General features: G+C 35.6%; 1 protein-coding gene across 1 annotated transcript; it reads left to right on the forward strand.

The window, feature by feature from the left end:
* Positions 1-13432: 13432 nt before the first annotated feature.
* Positions 13433-14368, forward strand: LOC105532022 (olfactory receptor 6C65-like). The gene has a single exon (XM_011970088.1). The coding sequence runs from the start codon at positions 13433-13435 to the stop codon at positions 14366-14368; it is 936 nt and encodes a 311-aa protein (XP_011825478.1).
* The last annotated feature ends 425 nt before the right edge of the window (positions 14369-14793 follow it).

Genomic DNA, 14793 nt, shown 5'->3' on the forward strand with positions numbered 1-14793 from the left:
TTATACCTGATGTAAATGACGAGTTGATGGGTGCTGACGAGTTGATGGGTGCAGCACAGCAACATGGCACAAGTATACATATGTAACAAACCTGCACATTATGCACATGTACCCTAGAACTTAAAGTATAATAATAATAATAAATAAGTAAATAAATAAATAAAAAGAAAACATAAAAAAATTAAAAAAAGAAAAAAGAAAAAAAAGAAAATAGTGTGTTGAATAAATTAGAGCCCCTACTTTAACTGAGCTTCTATTCTACATGTGAAACAAATAATTAATAAATAATTTATATTACTATAAGCCATAAAGACAAATTAATTCAGATAAAGAGAGAATAATGAAGTTGCTATATGAGAAATTAAATTTGAAAAGTAAAATGCCATGGTTTAGTCAGATGGTTTAATTATATATATATGCCCCCTTTTATTATTGTGTCTGAACACATAAATTCACATATACTGAATAAAAGTGTCTCTTAAGAGAAAGTGGACTCAAGACTAGAAGAATATTAACAATTATTCAGAGCAGAACATTTGGAATACCAAGGAAGCAACTGCAGAGCAAGAAAAGGGCATGTGTAAAGACACACCAGTGAGAGAAAACATAGCACATTACAAGATATAAAGCAGTTCTGTACGAGTTAAGGCATATATTTTAAAAATCTCAGACAGAAGATTTAGTTGTGTTCCTAGAGTTATACAGAGCCAATCTTCTCTGCTTCCTAGGATGGCTTTTTAAATATTTTAAAATAGCTCTTTTTTTCCTCAAGTGTTTTTCAGATTAATGCCAATCGATAAAAACTCAATATTCCTTGATAATTACTTCATAGGATTTGAATTTTAAAATCTAGATACAAATTGAAGATCTAACATTTACTTGCTGTGTGACACTGAGATAGTCTACCTAGGATCTTTAAGTTAGTTTTCAACACAAGCTCTCTTTCCTAAATGAAAAAGGCTCCTTTCATTTACACTAGCATAGAGATTTGGAGATTATTTTTTTTTCATTTCTTTTTTTTTTTTTTTTTTGCATCCAGATAATATACTTTTCTTTTTTTATTTATGCTTTAAGTTTTGGGATACATGTGCAGAACATACAGGTTTCTTACATAGGTATACACGTGCCACGGTGGTTTGTTGCATCCATCAACCTCTCATCTACATTAGATATTTCTCCTAATGCTGTCCCTCCCCTAGCCTCCCACCCCCTGACAGGCCCCAGTGTGATGTTCCCCTCTCTGCATCCATGTGTTCTCATTGTTCAACTCCCACTTACGTGTGAGAACATGCGGTGTTTGGTTTTCTGTTCCTGTGTCAGTTGGCTGAGAATGATGGTTTCCAGCTTCATCCATGTCCCTGCAAAGGACATGAACTCTTCCTTTTTATGGCTGCATAGTATTCCATGGTGTATATGTGCCACATTTTCTTTATCCAGTCTATCATTGATGGGCATCTGGGTTATATTATTAAGCCTGAAAATAAATACTTATTTTTGAGACGGAATATCTCTCCTGTTGCCCAGCCCAGGCTGGAGTACAACAGCATCGTCTCAGCTCACTGCAACCTCCGCCTCCTGGATTCAAGCAATTTTCCTGCCTTGACCTCCCAAGTAGCTGGGATTACAGGCATGTGCCACCACATTCGGCTATTTTTTTTTTTTTTTTCTTAGTAGACACAGGGTTTCACCATGTTAGTGAGGCTGGTCTTGAACACCTCAGGTGATCCACCCGCCTTGGGCTCCCAAAGTGCTGGGATTACAGGTGTGCACCAGCACACCTAGCCCAATAAATACTTCTATTTAAGTTCACTATTATGTTTCTGGAAACATCACATACTTTAATAAAATAATATTATTATTTGGTTTTAAGAAATAAATCTTTCTTACAGATTTATAAAATCAAATAAATCAATATTGAAAGAGTTCACAAGTAATCTATATTCTGGGCACATTTATGCTAGAAAAACAGAGAGCTTTTAGATTTCCAAAACGAATTCATAGTGAAATATTTTTAGGGTGAGCAAAGTCAGATTATTAAGTTAAAAGAAGAAGTAATTCCAGCAATGCCTAAGAGATTACCATGGATACAGAAAATACCATTGAAATGATAAAAATTCACGAATAGATAAAATGGTTCTTTATGGGTGACTTCAGTTACTATCATAATATAAACATAAAATAAAGAGGTATGTCAAAAACCCAGCTGATTCAGGCTACAATTTTCAATTAGTTTGAGTGGCATTCTATTATAATACCCCAAACTATTATTTCAAAGTAGTAAAGATACACTTTTTTCCTATATTCTTCATGGCTTGTTTCACTTGCTTATTTCTTAAGGTATATATAAAAGGAATTTTTTTTTTTTTTTTTTTTTTTGAGACGGAGTCTCGCTGTGTCTCCCAGGCTGGAGTGCAGTGGCGTGATCTCGGCTCACTGCAAGCTCCGCCTCCCGGGTTCACGCCATTCTCCCGCCTCAGCCTCCCAAGTAGCTGAGACTACAGGTGCCCGCCACCACGCCCGGCTAGTTTTTTGTATTTTTAGTAGAGACGGGGTTTCACCATGTTAGCCAGGATAGTCTCGATCTCCTGACCTCGTGATCCACCCGCCTCGGCCTCCCAAAGTGCTGGGATTACAGGCTTGAGCCACCGCGCCCGGCCATATAAAAGGATTTAATACAGGTGCAACTGAAGTATTGCTACTCCTTTGTTTAAAGCTGCCCTTTCTTATGCAGAAGGTTTAATATACATGAAAATACAGCTGCCATAAGAGATGGAAACAACAATCATACGGGAGGAACAGGTAGAAAAAGTCTTCTTCCTCTGCTGGGCAGAAGAAACCTTAAGAATTGTTTTTATGGTATTTGTGTAGGAGTACATTACCAGGGCCAATGTAATCAGGAGTGTGACAGTGGCTAAAATAAAGCTTAACAGTTCTATGACCTGTGTGTCTGTGCAGTAGAGTTTCAGAAGAGGAGAATAGTCGCAGAAAATGTGGTCAATAATATTAACATCACAGAATTCCAATCTCAGGCCCATGGTAAGTCCAGGAAAGATTGTTAACAAACCAGCCCACCAAGAGGCAATAGCCATCTGGTTGCAGACTCTGTTGCTCATAATGGTTGCATAATGCAGGGGTCTGCAGATCATAGGATCACAGGACATAGGTCATAGGACATGGCAGCCAGCAGAAAAAACTCCGATACACCCAAAAGAATGACAAAAAATAACTGTGTCCCACAAGCATCATAGGAAATAGTTTTATCCATAGTCACTATGCTGACTAGGAATCTAGGGATGCAGACAGATGTCAACAAGATTTTTAAAACAGAACAATTCCAAAGGCAGAAATACATGGGTGTTTTGAGGTGAGAATCCAGCAAGGTGAGCAGGATAATGATCAGATTTCCAATGACACTCAATAAATATGTTAAAAATAGAAAAAGGAAAATTACAATTTGCCAGTGTAAATCATCTGTCAGTCCTAGAAGAATGAAGGTTGTCACCATTGTATGGTTTCTCATGATTAAATTCCTTCTGAATTTCATCAGACTTGGAAAAAAATAAATAATACATGTTAAAAAGCCTTTACTGAGCATAGGTTTAAAAGTGATATGAAGAACCAAGTGACTCAATTGAGAAGCATACACTTTATTCCCTTCTATGATTTTAACAATTTTGCCTAGTGGTCAGAACCCCAGAATCTCTTTTCAGATCTTTTTTACTTTGAGAAAGAATGGTTTTATTAGTTCCTGTTATAAGTATCTGTACATTTTTCTAGTTTAAAGTTTTGTCTAAAATATGAAAATGTTAACTCCTGCAATTTCATTCAATCCATAAGAAAACATCTTTCAGATTAGATTGGTTAATCCCCTGATTGTTAACATAATCTCAGGTTTTTTTCAGCTAGATATAGCTTTTCTGCACATTTCTACATCTTAAAGAGCTAATTAGAACTGAATTTTTGTAATTAATCTTTTTACAATTGCTCTTTTCTGATCATATATTTCTGGTTAGTCTTTGGGTTGTTTGGTACAGCCAATGAAAACATTTTCAATGGAAAGAACATTCATGAATCTCAAAATTATGCAAATCTCAAAATTAGTATGTAAATATGAAGGTAAAATTCTACATGGAATGTGGAATTTATTTACTCAATTGTTCAGTAAACTTCAACTTCATAAGTAGCTTTATCAATGTAGAAAATATTTTATAGTCAATACTGTTCGAGTAGTCAATCCTTTACTAAGTATGAAGGGATATATACATTCTAGTCAAATTTTTAATAAAAATAACTACAAATCATTGTTCATGATACTATTCTAATAGACAAACTTAGAGACTCTTTTGAATATATATATAGAATCTTTAATCAAGAGTTACATAAATATTTTCTTTATTTTTCTAATTCTGAATTTAATGAGTTTAATCTATGGACACACATTCAGAATAACTTATGTAGCAATTATGTACAAAAAACAACAATATACTGAAAATATTACTTTCCACAAATTTCACAAGGTTTTTGTTTGCTGAGGCATTGTGAAATTTTTTGGTATCATTAGCCAAAAATGTAATATTAAATGATTTTTTTTTAATATTTATTTCTTCCTAACCCATATTTTTTCTCTATTTCCTCACTCTTAACAGAGAGATCTGTTCACGCTAAAAGCCAGGGATATTTAAAAACATTTGTGGATCTTTCTCTTTGTCTCTCTCTCTTCCCTTCCTTCCTTCCTTCCTTCCTTCCTTCCTTCCTTCCTTCTTCCTTCTTCCTTCTTTCCCTCCCTTCCTTCCTTCCTTCTCTCCCTCCTTCCGTCCTTCCTTCCTTCCTTCTTTCCCTCCCTTCCTTCCTTACCTCCCTCCTTCCGTCCTTCCTTCCTTCCTTCCTTCCTTCCTTCTTCCTTCTTTCCCTCCCTTCCTTCCTTTCCTCTCTCCTTCCTTCTTTCTTTTCTTTTCCTCTCTCTCTCTCTCCCCAGTCAGCTTACATGTGCCATTTCAAACACATTTTTCTGACTTTTCCTATAAATAAAATGAATAATGTCTGAATTCAGTCTAACTTAAAATCTGAAAATCTGATTTACTTATTAGAATCAAAATAGTTTTTTTTTTGTTTTTTTTTTTTTTAGTTTGTCTTTTAAGAACTCTGGTCACTACTTAGAGTTTCTCATTCTCTCTGGAATAAAAAAGGTTTTGTCTCCACAGTGCCATAGATTTATCTTTGTTCTTTAATAATGAATATGTTTACTCAGAACTGATGAGGAGCTCTGGGGATTCTTTTGGAGAAGATACTAATTGGCTATTTTCTTCCTTAACTCTAAAAAGAAAAACAAAATCACAAAGCTAATTGAAAGTCTTGTTATGGCATCTGTAGAAAAATCAGAAATGTTGATGTTAAAACGAAGTCTAATTCCTGTAGTGGGATTAAAAGGTTGTATAAAGTACTTTAGGCTTTTCAGAGTGTCTGAGCTAATACTAGTCCAAAGAAAGAAGAGAACTAGAGCTTTTTCAATCTTCATTCTTCATTCTAAAAAAAAAATCAATCTATCTAATGGCATCTGTCTAATGACAACATTGTCTGTAACTTCTAATTCACTGAATCTTCACAAATTGACTCATGTTTTTATGGGTCAAATATACTCATTTCTTATTCTCTCTGTACAACTTCATAGCATTAAATATGTATTATATACTAATATAACAACTAGGAAAAAATGGCATAATTAGAAAGTAACAAATAATAGAAAAGTCATTAATAAAACCCCTTTAGAAGAAAACACACATAGATTTTTGCCGACATGTCCCCTAAACCAAGGAGATGACTTATTATGACACGAGATATAACGTAAAATTATAGGAACATAAGAAGAGCAAATCTTTTACTTTTATTCTTTATTAAGAAAACTAAATTAAAATTATAAAAATTGATGAAAGAACAAATTGAATTGGTAACCAAGAAGTTAGAGAGATTTTATATAGACAGTAATATCAGTAACTGATTTAGGTATATAGGAATGGTAAGATATTTTCCTTGCAGAGGATTGGTTATATTTTAGAAAATATCTAAAATGTAAATATTAAATTAACAAGCAAAATGCTTCACTTTTTATGTGTTAAATATATTCTCTTCACATGAACTTTGAAAACAGCAGAGGAAGATGGAATACTTATTAGAGTTCTATAAGGGAAGCAAATCTATTTTGAGGAACATGAAATAAAATAATTTTTAGAGAATATGAATGTATTAAATCCTGTATGATTGTGTAATTGATGAAGAAATATATGAAAGATTGTTGCTTTAATTTCTGGTGATACTCCTGAAGTTTTCTGCAGAAAGCAAGGTAGTCAGTTTAGAAGAAAGCCAGAGGTGAAGCGGGGAGACATCTTACTTTTAAAGAAACAGATTACTGCAGCAACAGTGATGATTAGAGAGATTAAAATTCCAGAAAGAAAAAGAAAAATCTTCAGAGATAACATCAATATACATACAGGTGTTTTATTCATTATTTGTTTTACACTGGGATTTTTTGTTATATATGACTTTTGGTCAGAAATGAGAATTTTGGCTTGACCCTGGTAGAGGGCTGCTTTTTTGGGTCAGATACATCAAGAAAATTATTCATAGTACAACAGAGTTAAGAGTGAAAAAATGGAAACATTGATGGACTTTAAACAAATGGCCAACTGTACCATTAAAGACCCTTACTCAGTTTTAAAGCTGTGTAGATTTGGAAGCTAACTACTTAAGCGGATCCAGCAGGCTTCTTCTCAAGATGTTTGCCAAATTTTGAAAATGAATAGAGCAGAAGTTTGAAGAGATAATTTCTGCATTTCTAAAATGCCCAGACTCCTAGTGGTAGGAAGACATATATCTCACCTCCCACCCCAAGGTATTAACTGGAATCTTGAAAGAACCACACACGATGTACTGAATTAAGCCAAATGTACATTGGATCTATCTATATAAATCCAGCTTCAGTTCAAAATCTAGCTTAATTCCGGTTCAGGTTAAGTTGTTCTCCTCATTTCTCTCTGAATAACATTGAAAACAATAACCTATCAGAAGCATAAAAGAATTTTTAAAATAAGGTTTAGTGCTCAGCAACACAAACAAGCAAGCAAAAATGTAGGGTTGCAAGACCAATAAAAGCAATAGAAATAAAACCACAGATGATCCAGACATGGGAGTTAGGACACAATGATCATAAAATTGTTATTATTTTTGTGTGCTCAAGAGAATAAAAAAATTGATAAAATAATTAAAATATGATATTGCAATAGATTTGAAATATATATAGAGGGATCAATAAACTTAATAGCATTAAACAGCAATATCTAAATTGAAGAATGCAGTAAATCACTTTAATAGCTAAAAGTATATATTTGAAGGTAGGCAGGAATAACAAATATCCAAAGTAAAGAGAGAAAAGAAGAACATGGAGAATAAGATACATGTGGAACCATGATCAAAAGTTCTAGTACATGTAATTTGGCATCCCAGAAGAAAAGTAGAAAGAATATAGGGGGCAGCAATATTCAAAACAATAAGTGCAAAGAGTGTCCTAAAGTGCTAAAAGACATCAATCCAAAGATTCAAGAAGCTCAGTGAACCCCAAGTGAAAAACCACACTCAGTGGTATCTTCATTGGTACCCACTGAAAATGAATATAGGCAAAATCATTGCGAGTTCGAAACCCTAGATATGAATTTTTGTGTCTCTTCAGCTAGTAACCTAATGTACTTTTGCTAACGTCTGAGCCAATGCCATAGGGGAAATATAACAACTAACAGAAGAATGATGCATAAATACCACATATGGTAGTCACTTCTGCTGTTTATCAATATCCCTTTCTTCTCAATTAAGATTCAGAAAGGAAAGGGAAAATATCACCAGGGTAAATTTCACACAAGAATTCATTCAGGTTGGAAAAGGTGAAAGGAAAAAAAAAAAAAAAGAAAGAACGCTAAGGTCACCCAGAGATAAAAACTATCCCATGAAGGATAAGGTTTAAAAAAAGGAAGCATAATGTATAACTTCTGAGAATAGATCATAAAGGGCATTGATACTTTTGCCTTGGTCTCTTGAATTACCTGTTCTGGGGAAAGAGCTGGATTTCCAGAACTCAGGATCTTAGAGTAGGTGCTAGATGGAATTGGTGCTCTTATGAGGCTGTAATACTGCATGGATTCCTCCAGTAGCTAGGAACTCCTTGCAAAGCCCCCACAGATTTTATACTCCTATCTCTGAAAAGTGGGCACTATCTGTTACTGCTTACACATCTGAAGGCCATGATGCACCCAGTTCTTCAAATGAAGAAATAAGTTGATCCCTGGGACTAATTGCCTCTGTAAAGTCAACTGCCACTGTTAGGACCATCAGACAGATACTCAGACTCCTCCCCGCACACACGAAAAAAGGGAAAAAATAAATTATCTCACCTTCTCCCCTTCTGATTTTGCTGTAGTGCCTCTTACTGGCAGTGCATATTAGGAAATCTGATGGTGAAAGAGATTGTAGTTTGCAGTATCTGATCCCTGATATTACAGAGCTAAATAATAAATGTTGGTTTTGGAGCTGAAAAATAATCAATAACAATTAATATTTTCTGACATTTAGTATTATTTCTTTGTATTCATTATTATAGATATGTCTATTTGACTATTTTAGGCCATGAAATGTAAGTAGAAATCCCGTGTCACTTATTAATGGCAGTATATAATGGCCTCTATGTTTATTTTCTACCTTATTTTCCTCCTGACAGTTGCTGATTATGTTTAAATTAGATTAACTTGGATCCTGACTGGAGCAAGATGTAGAACAGAGTCTTTAGCTGGCCCTCACTTTATATGTGTTGGGAATGAGAAATAACTTTGGTTTAAGCCATTGAATTTTTTTTATATAAACCAGTAACATAGGTGTTTATTATCATTATCAAGTATGCACTGTACATAATTGTATGTGCTATACTTTTATCCAACTGGTAGTCCAATAGATTTGTTTATACCAGCATCACCATAAGCACATGAGTAATGCATTGTCACACAACATTACAGCAATGTTGTACTGCATGCAATGAATGTGGTTCAGTAGTGATGATGGCGACATTCCTGGGTGACAGGAAAATTTCAGTTCCATTATAATATGATTGGGACCATCATATATGCAGTCCATCATTCACAAACATTTTATGCAGTGCAGGACTTTTATACACACACACACACACACACACACACACACATACACACACTTATAGTTAGCTACTATGTATTTTCAAATGTGTTTTCCTTTTTCTTTTCTTTTTTTTTTTTGTTCTTTTTTTGAGACAGAAACTCACTCTGTTGTCCAGGCTAGAATGCAGTGGTGCAATCTTGGCTCACTGCAGCCTCCGCTTTCTGGGTTCAAGCAATTCCCTTGCCTCAGCCACCTGAGTAGCTGGGATTGAAGGCGTGCACCACCATGCCCAGCTAAGTTTTGTATTTTTAGTAGAGATGGGGTTTCATGTTGACCAGGCTGGTCTAGAACTCCTGACCTCAGGTGGTCCACCCACCTCGGCCTCCCAAAGTGCTGGGATTACAGGTGTGAGCCACCTCGCCTGGCCTTAAATGTTTCAACTTTAATTATAGAATAAAGGGTCCATGTGCTGGTTTGTTACAGGGATAAGTTGTGTGACGCTGATGCTTGGGGTGCCAACAATCCCGTCACACTGAGGTAAGCACAGCACCCAACAGGTGGTTCTCCAGCCCATGCTGTCCTCCTGGCTACCCCAAATAGTGACTTCTAGTGTCTGTTCTTTCTTTATGGTTAGTCAATTACCCCAACACCATTTTTTTGAACACGGAGTCCTGTCTACATTGCCTATTTTTGTTGATTTTGTTGAAGATTGGATAGTTGTAGGTGAGCAACTTTATTTCTGGGTGATCTATTCAAGATTACTCGGTTGCTGGCAGAATCACATTTTCTGTGGCTGTAGAATTCATGGAAGCTGTTTACTTCAAAGTCAGCAATGGAGAGATACACTATAGCAAACTGGCAAGCAAGAGTCTTTTATAATATAACATAATCGTGAGTGTCAGTGCATCATCTTGGCCATATTGCATTGTTTAGAAGCAAGTCACAGGCCCTGCCCACACTTCTGGAGAAGAGATTATACAAGGCCATGAACACAAAGAGTTGGGTACTAGGGGGACTATTTTAAAGTCACCTGCTACACCTTGGAAAAAAGATGTGTTCCTACAAGCTTGGTGGTGAAAGTAAACAAACAAACAAAAAAGTATCTGAAACACTGAAATGGAAACATACTGAATATAACATGTAGAAAATATTAGAAAAGAAATGTATTAATATGTGGTTAGAAGATATTGTCCTTCTTTGAAAGTTCTCTTGAAATAAGACAGTCAGCCTAAGCCTCCAATATTTTCCCTTCATTCTAATAGATTCAGCTCCTATAGCAAGTCCAGGTAAATACAAACATATAATCCTAAAAATGAAAATAATTTGAATCCAGTATCCATAATAAACATACTGTAAGAAAAAGATTAAAAGATTAAAAATGAGAATGAATTCAGTAGTTGTAAACAATGTACTGGGTCCAAATTGTCTAATATAAACTTTGCTTTCTTTGTTTTCTAATGTGAAAGAAACAATACTTAAGGAAGTCTTTAGATAATCAATTTCATGAGATTTATGTTTACATTATACTTTCTATTTTTACTGTATATTGATGGTGTGCCTCTATACCAGTTAAAATATGCCATATATTTTTTATTAACAAATAAAACACTTGAATAGCACATTTTATATCCTATGGTCCTTTTCGTGTTCTATTTTCTGCTTCTTCACATGCTTACATGTAATTGAATTATATTACCTTGGCAGATATTTATTTCAGGTTAAAATAAAACTATGTTGACAATACATCCAAAATAATTATAATACTGTTATTTCCTCACTGCCATTGTTTTCATTATACACCTTCCTAACATTTAAAGATTAAAAATAATAATTTCCAAAGGATGCTTAATTAAAATTATTCAACATAACCTCAATATGCATTCATCACTACCATCTCTCTCCAGAGACATTTTAACTCTGTTTTACTGCAACAGTCTCCTATGAATATTTTGAAGGAGAAAGAAAAAAGCTGCTAAAAACAGTCTGTGTTGGGAGAATACTTTAAAAAAACAAGTTTTCCTGCGGGAAGGTGAAGAAAGGAAAAAAAATAATAACAACAGATCTTTTTTTCCACAAGAGTTACTGAGAGTCACTTAAAATATTATATTAGAAAGTTTTCGTAGTATCCAGGCTCAGGACACTGTTATTGTCATGGAAATTTTGGGGAGAAAAAAGAGATACTGAATGCCTAGCCTTTGAAGACTCCTTTTACACTTCAAGGATGTTCTGTCCCAACGTTCCGTCCCAACGTTCCGTCCCAACGTTCCGTCCCAACTGTTTTCATTCATATGCCATGCAGTCCATCTTTTCCTCTGGTGGTGTTTTTGGATTCTTACTTGTGATTTGAACCCTCTCCTTCTGATGCTCTAAGAACTTCACTTAATTAACAAGTAAAATACACAACTTCATCATCTCTGTTTACCGATTTCCCTGCAAGTATTGTCCTGATTCTAACAAGGATCCACATTTCCTTCCTTCCTTCCTTCCTTCCTTCCTTCCTTCCTTCCTTCCTTCCTTGCTTCCTTCCTTCCTTGCTTCCTTCCTCCCTTCCTCCCTGCCTCCCTCTTTCTCTCCTCCTCTCCTCCCCTCCTCCCCTCCTTCCCTCCTTCCCTCCTTCCCTCTTTCCCTCCCTCCTTACTCTTTTTGTTTCTGAGAGTCTCATTGATTAACACTCCAGGAAAGCTTGATCTTTCCTGGAGTGTCAGCAGAGTCTGCATCCAGAGTCTGCTGTAACCAGATGCAAACTGCCCATTTTGCTACTGCCCTTTCCCACTTCCATGGCCTCTAGCTTTACTACTAACAACAAACTAGTACTAGAGACACTGTTACTCAGTGAGTTTCAGACTTTCAGACTTTTGCCACTGATTGAGACACCCAGATTTTTCACCGTATTGTCAGCTCTTTCCTGGATCTCCAGCTGCAGGACCTTTTGGATACTTTACTGGTTGTAGCACCTCTGAACAGCGACTGGGACTATGTCACCTATCAGGGCCTCTCCTACTTCTGGAAGAGAAAACAGAATTTTCAGCTGGGCTTGTTCCTACATTATGTTCCATCCCACTGTACATAACCAGGTTCATCTTTCCAAATTCCAGCTCCTTATTATATAAGTATGTTATTATGTAAGAAAATTAAAGGCAGAAATGAGTTGTGAAGCTTATGAAATGTTCCCAAAGTAAAACATCAAACACTGATGCCAGTTAAAGTAAAACCACATAGCATTTGGGTTTTAGCAGTTAAACTGCTGCCACGTGGAATTATATTATTGTAAGTATATTTTCAATTACTTGCCTCATTTTTTCCATTTTTCTAATTAATTTATAACTTAGATGACTTAACTTTGGCTGTTAGAATATCTTCTATAGAATAATATTTAATTAGAAAGAAAAAACTTTGAAAAATTCTGTTGGTATTTTAGGATTATAGAAATATTAGTTTGATGGTCCTGATTTATTTATAAATTATTAATTCTCTAGGCAAGACTGAAATTAAATATCTTGAAATATTATGGAAAATAACTTTTAAAAACACTTCAAAATGTTTTATTTTCAGACAATCAGGACATGTGATCCTTGGTATAGTATCTTAATAATGACAAAAGAATATTTCACATTTTGATGTTTTTTATGTTTCTAGTTTTCGTGTACATATGATCAAATTTTTTTTTCTTTTTGAGATGGAGTCTTGCTGTGTCACCCAGGCTAGAGCGCAGTGGTGCAATATTGGCTCACTGCAACTTCCTGGGTTCAAGTGATTCTCCTGCCTCAGCCTCCCGAGTAACTGGGATTACAGGCACCTGCCACCATGCCAGGCTGATTTTTATACTTTTAGTGGAAACAGGGTTTCACCATGTTGGCCAGGCTGGTCTTGAACTCCTGGCCTCAAGTGATCTGCCTGCCTCAGCCTTCCATAATGCTGAGATTACAGGTGTGAGCCACCGTACCCGGCCAATCAATTTTTTTAAGAGAAAGTAAAACACAGTTGGTAAGCATATTTTTCTTATTTATTAAATCTATCAAGTAACACACTCAATATTAAATGGCTAGTGACCAGCAAGGCAAGTACCAGACGTAGATTTGTTTTTGTTATGGTTAACTCATATTGTTATAATTCAGTATAACTTGGATGGCTGATTTTTCTTTTGGTTTATTATAGGCCTTATATGTTTTCTAACCCAGCAGATGTGATAAAATATAACCCTGAACTCACTGAATCATTGTTTCTTGTTTTCCTTTATAGACCTGGTAGCAGTCAACAATAAGCAATGAGAAATTACACATCTGTGAAACAGTTCATTCTTCTGGGATTCACAGATGACCCAAAGCTAAATGTTTTGATTTTTATATTTCTATTTTTTACATATATACTGAGTATAACTGGGAACCTGACAATTATTACCCTCACTTTGATAGATGTGCACCTAAAAATGCCCATGTACTTTTTCCTTAGGAATTTCTCTTTTCTAGAAATCTCATTCACAACAGTTTGTATTCCTAGGCTTCTAGTTAGCATCATAACAGGGGATATGACCATTTCTTATAATTCTTGCATGGCCCAGGTGTTTTTCTTTATACTCCTCGGTTCAACAGAATTTTTCCTTTTGACTGCTATGTCCTATGATCGTTATGTTGCTATCTGTAAGCCACTGCACTACACAACAATAATGAACAGCAGAGTCTGTGTCCAGCTTGTAATTAGCTCTTGGCTAGCTGGATTTCTCATTATCTTTCCACCTGTGATCATGGGGCTTCAACTGGATTTCTGTGACTCCAACATCATTGATCACTTTACCTGTGATTCCTCTCCTATGCTACTGATCTCCTGCACAGACACAGCCTTTCTAGAGTTCATGGGATTTTTCCTGGCCATATTCACTCTCATGGTAACCTTAACATTAGTGACTCTTTCCTATATATTCATCCTTAAGACAATTCTGAGACTTCCTTCTGCTGAACAAAGGAAAAAGGCCTTTTCCACTTGTTCTTCACACATGATTGTTGTCTCCATTTCTTATGGAAGCTGCATTTTCATGTATGTCAAAGCGTCAGCAAAAGAAGGAGTGGCTTTGACCGAGGGTGTAGCGGTGCTCAATACCTCTGTTGCCCCAGTGTTAAATCCTTTTATTTACTCCCTAAGGAACCAGCAGGTAAAACAGTCCTTTCAGAACTTGATCAAAAAATGTTTTTCAAATAAATTTTAGTCACAAAGAAATGTATAGCCTGAACTTGAAATGGAAACTTATCTGTAACATAATACTGACATTGTTCTATATCTCCATCCAGTACCATTAATATATTCAACTATTTTTCCTTCAGGATTTTTTCTTCTATCCCATTTTGACCTCACTTGGCTTCATAACCCATTTATATTTACATGCTGTGAACATTTAGGTGTTGTGTTTTCTTGTTTGTTTGTTTGTTTGTTTTTTGAGATGGAGTCTCATGCTGTTGCCCGGGCTGGAGTGCAATGGTGCAAACTCGGCTCACTGCAACCTCTGCCTCTTGGGTTCAAGTGATTCTCCTGCCTCAGCCTTCTGAGTAGCTGGGATTACAGGCACCTGCCACCATGCCCAGCTAATTTTTTGTAGTTTAGTAGAGACATGGTTTCACTATGTTGGCCAAGCTG

This window comes from Mandrillus leucophaeus, unplaced genomic scaffold (genome assembly GCF_000951045.1).
Source record: "Mandrillus leucophaeus isolate KB7577 unplaced genomic scaffold, Mleu.le_1.0 Scaffold927, whole genome shotgun sequence".
Classification (NCBI taxonomy): domain Eukaryota; kingdom Metazoa; phylum Chordata; class Mammalia; order Primates; family Cercopithecidae; genus Mandrillus; species Mandrillus leucophaeus.

Bases quoted from the DNA above. Each gene is read 5' to 3' on its own strand.
- LOC105532022 (XM_011970088.1), top strand. From the start codon at position 13,433: ATGAGAAATTACACATCTGTGAAACAGTTCATTCTTCTGGGATTCACA.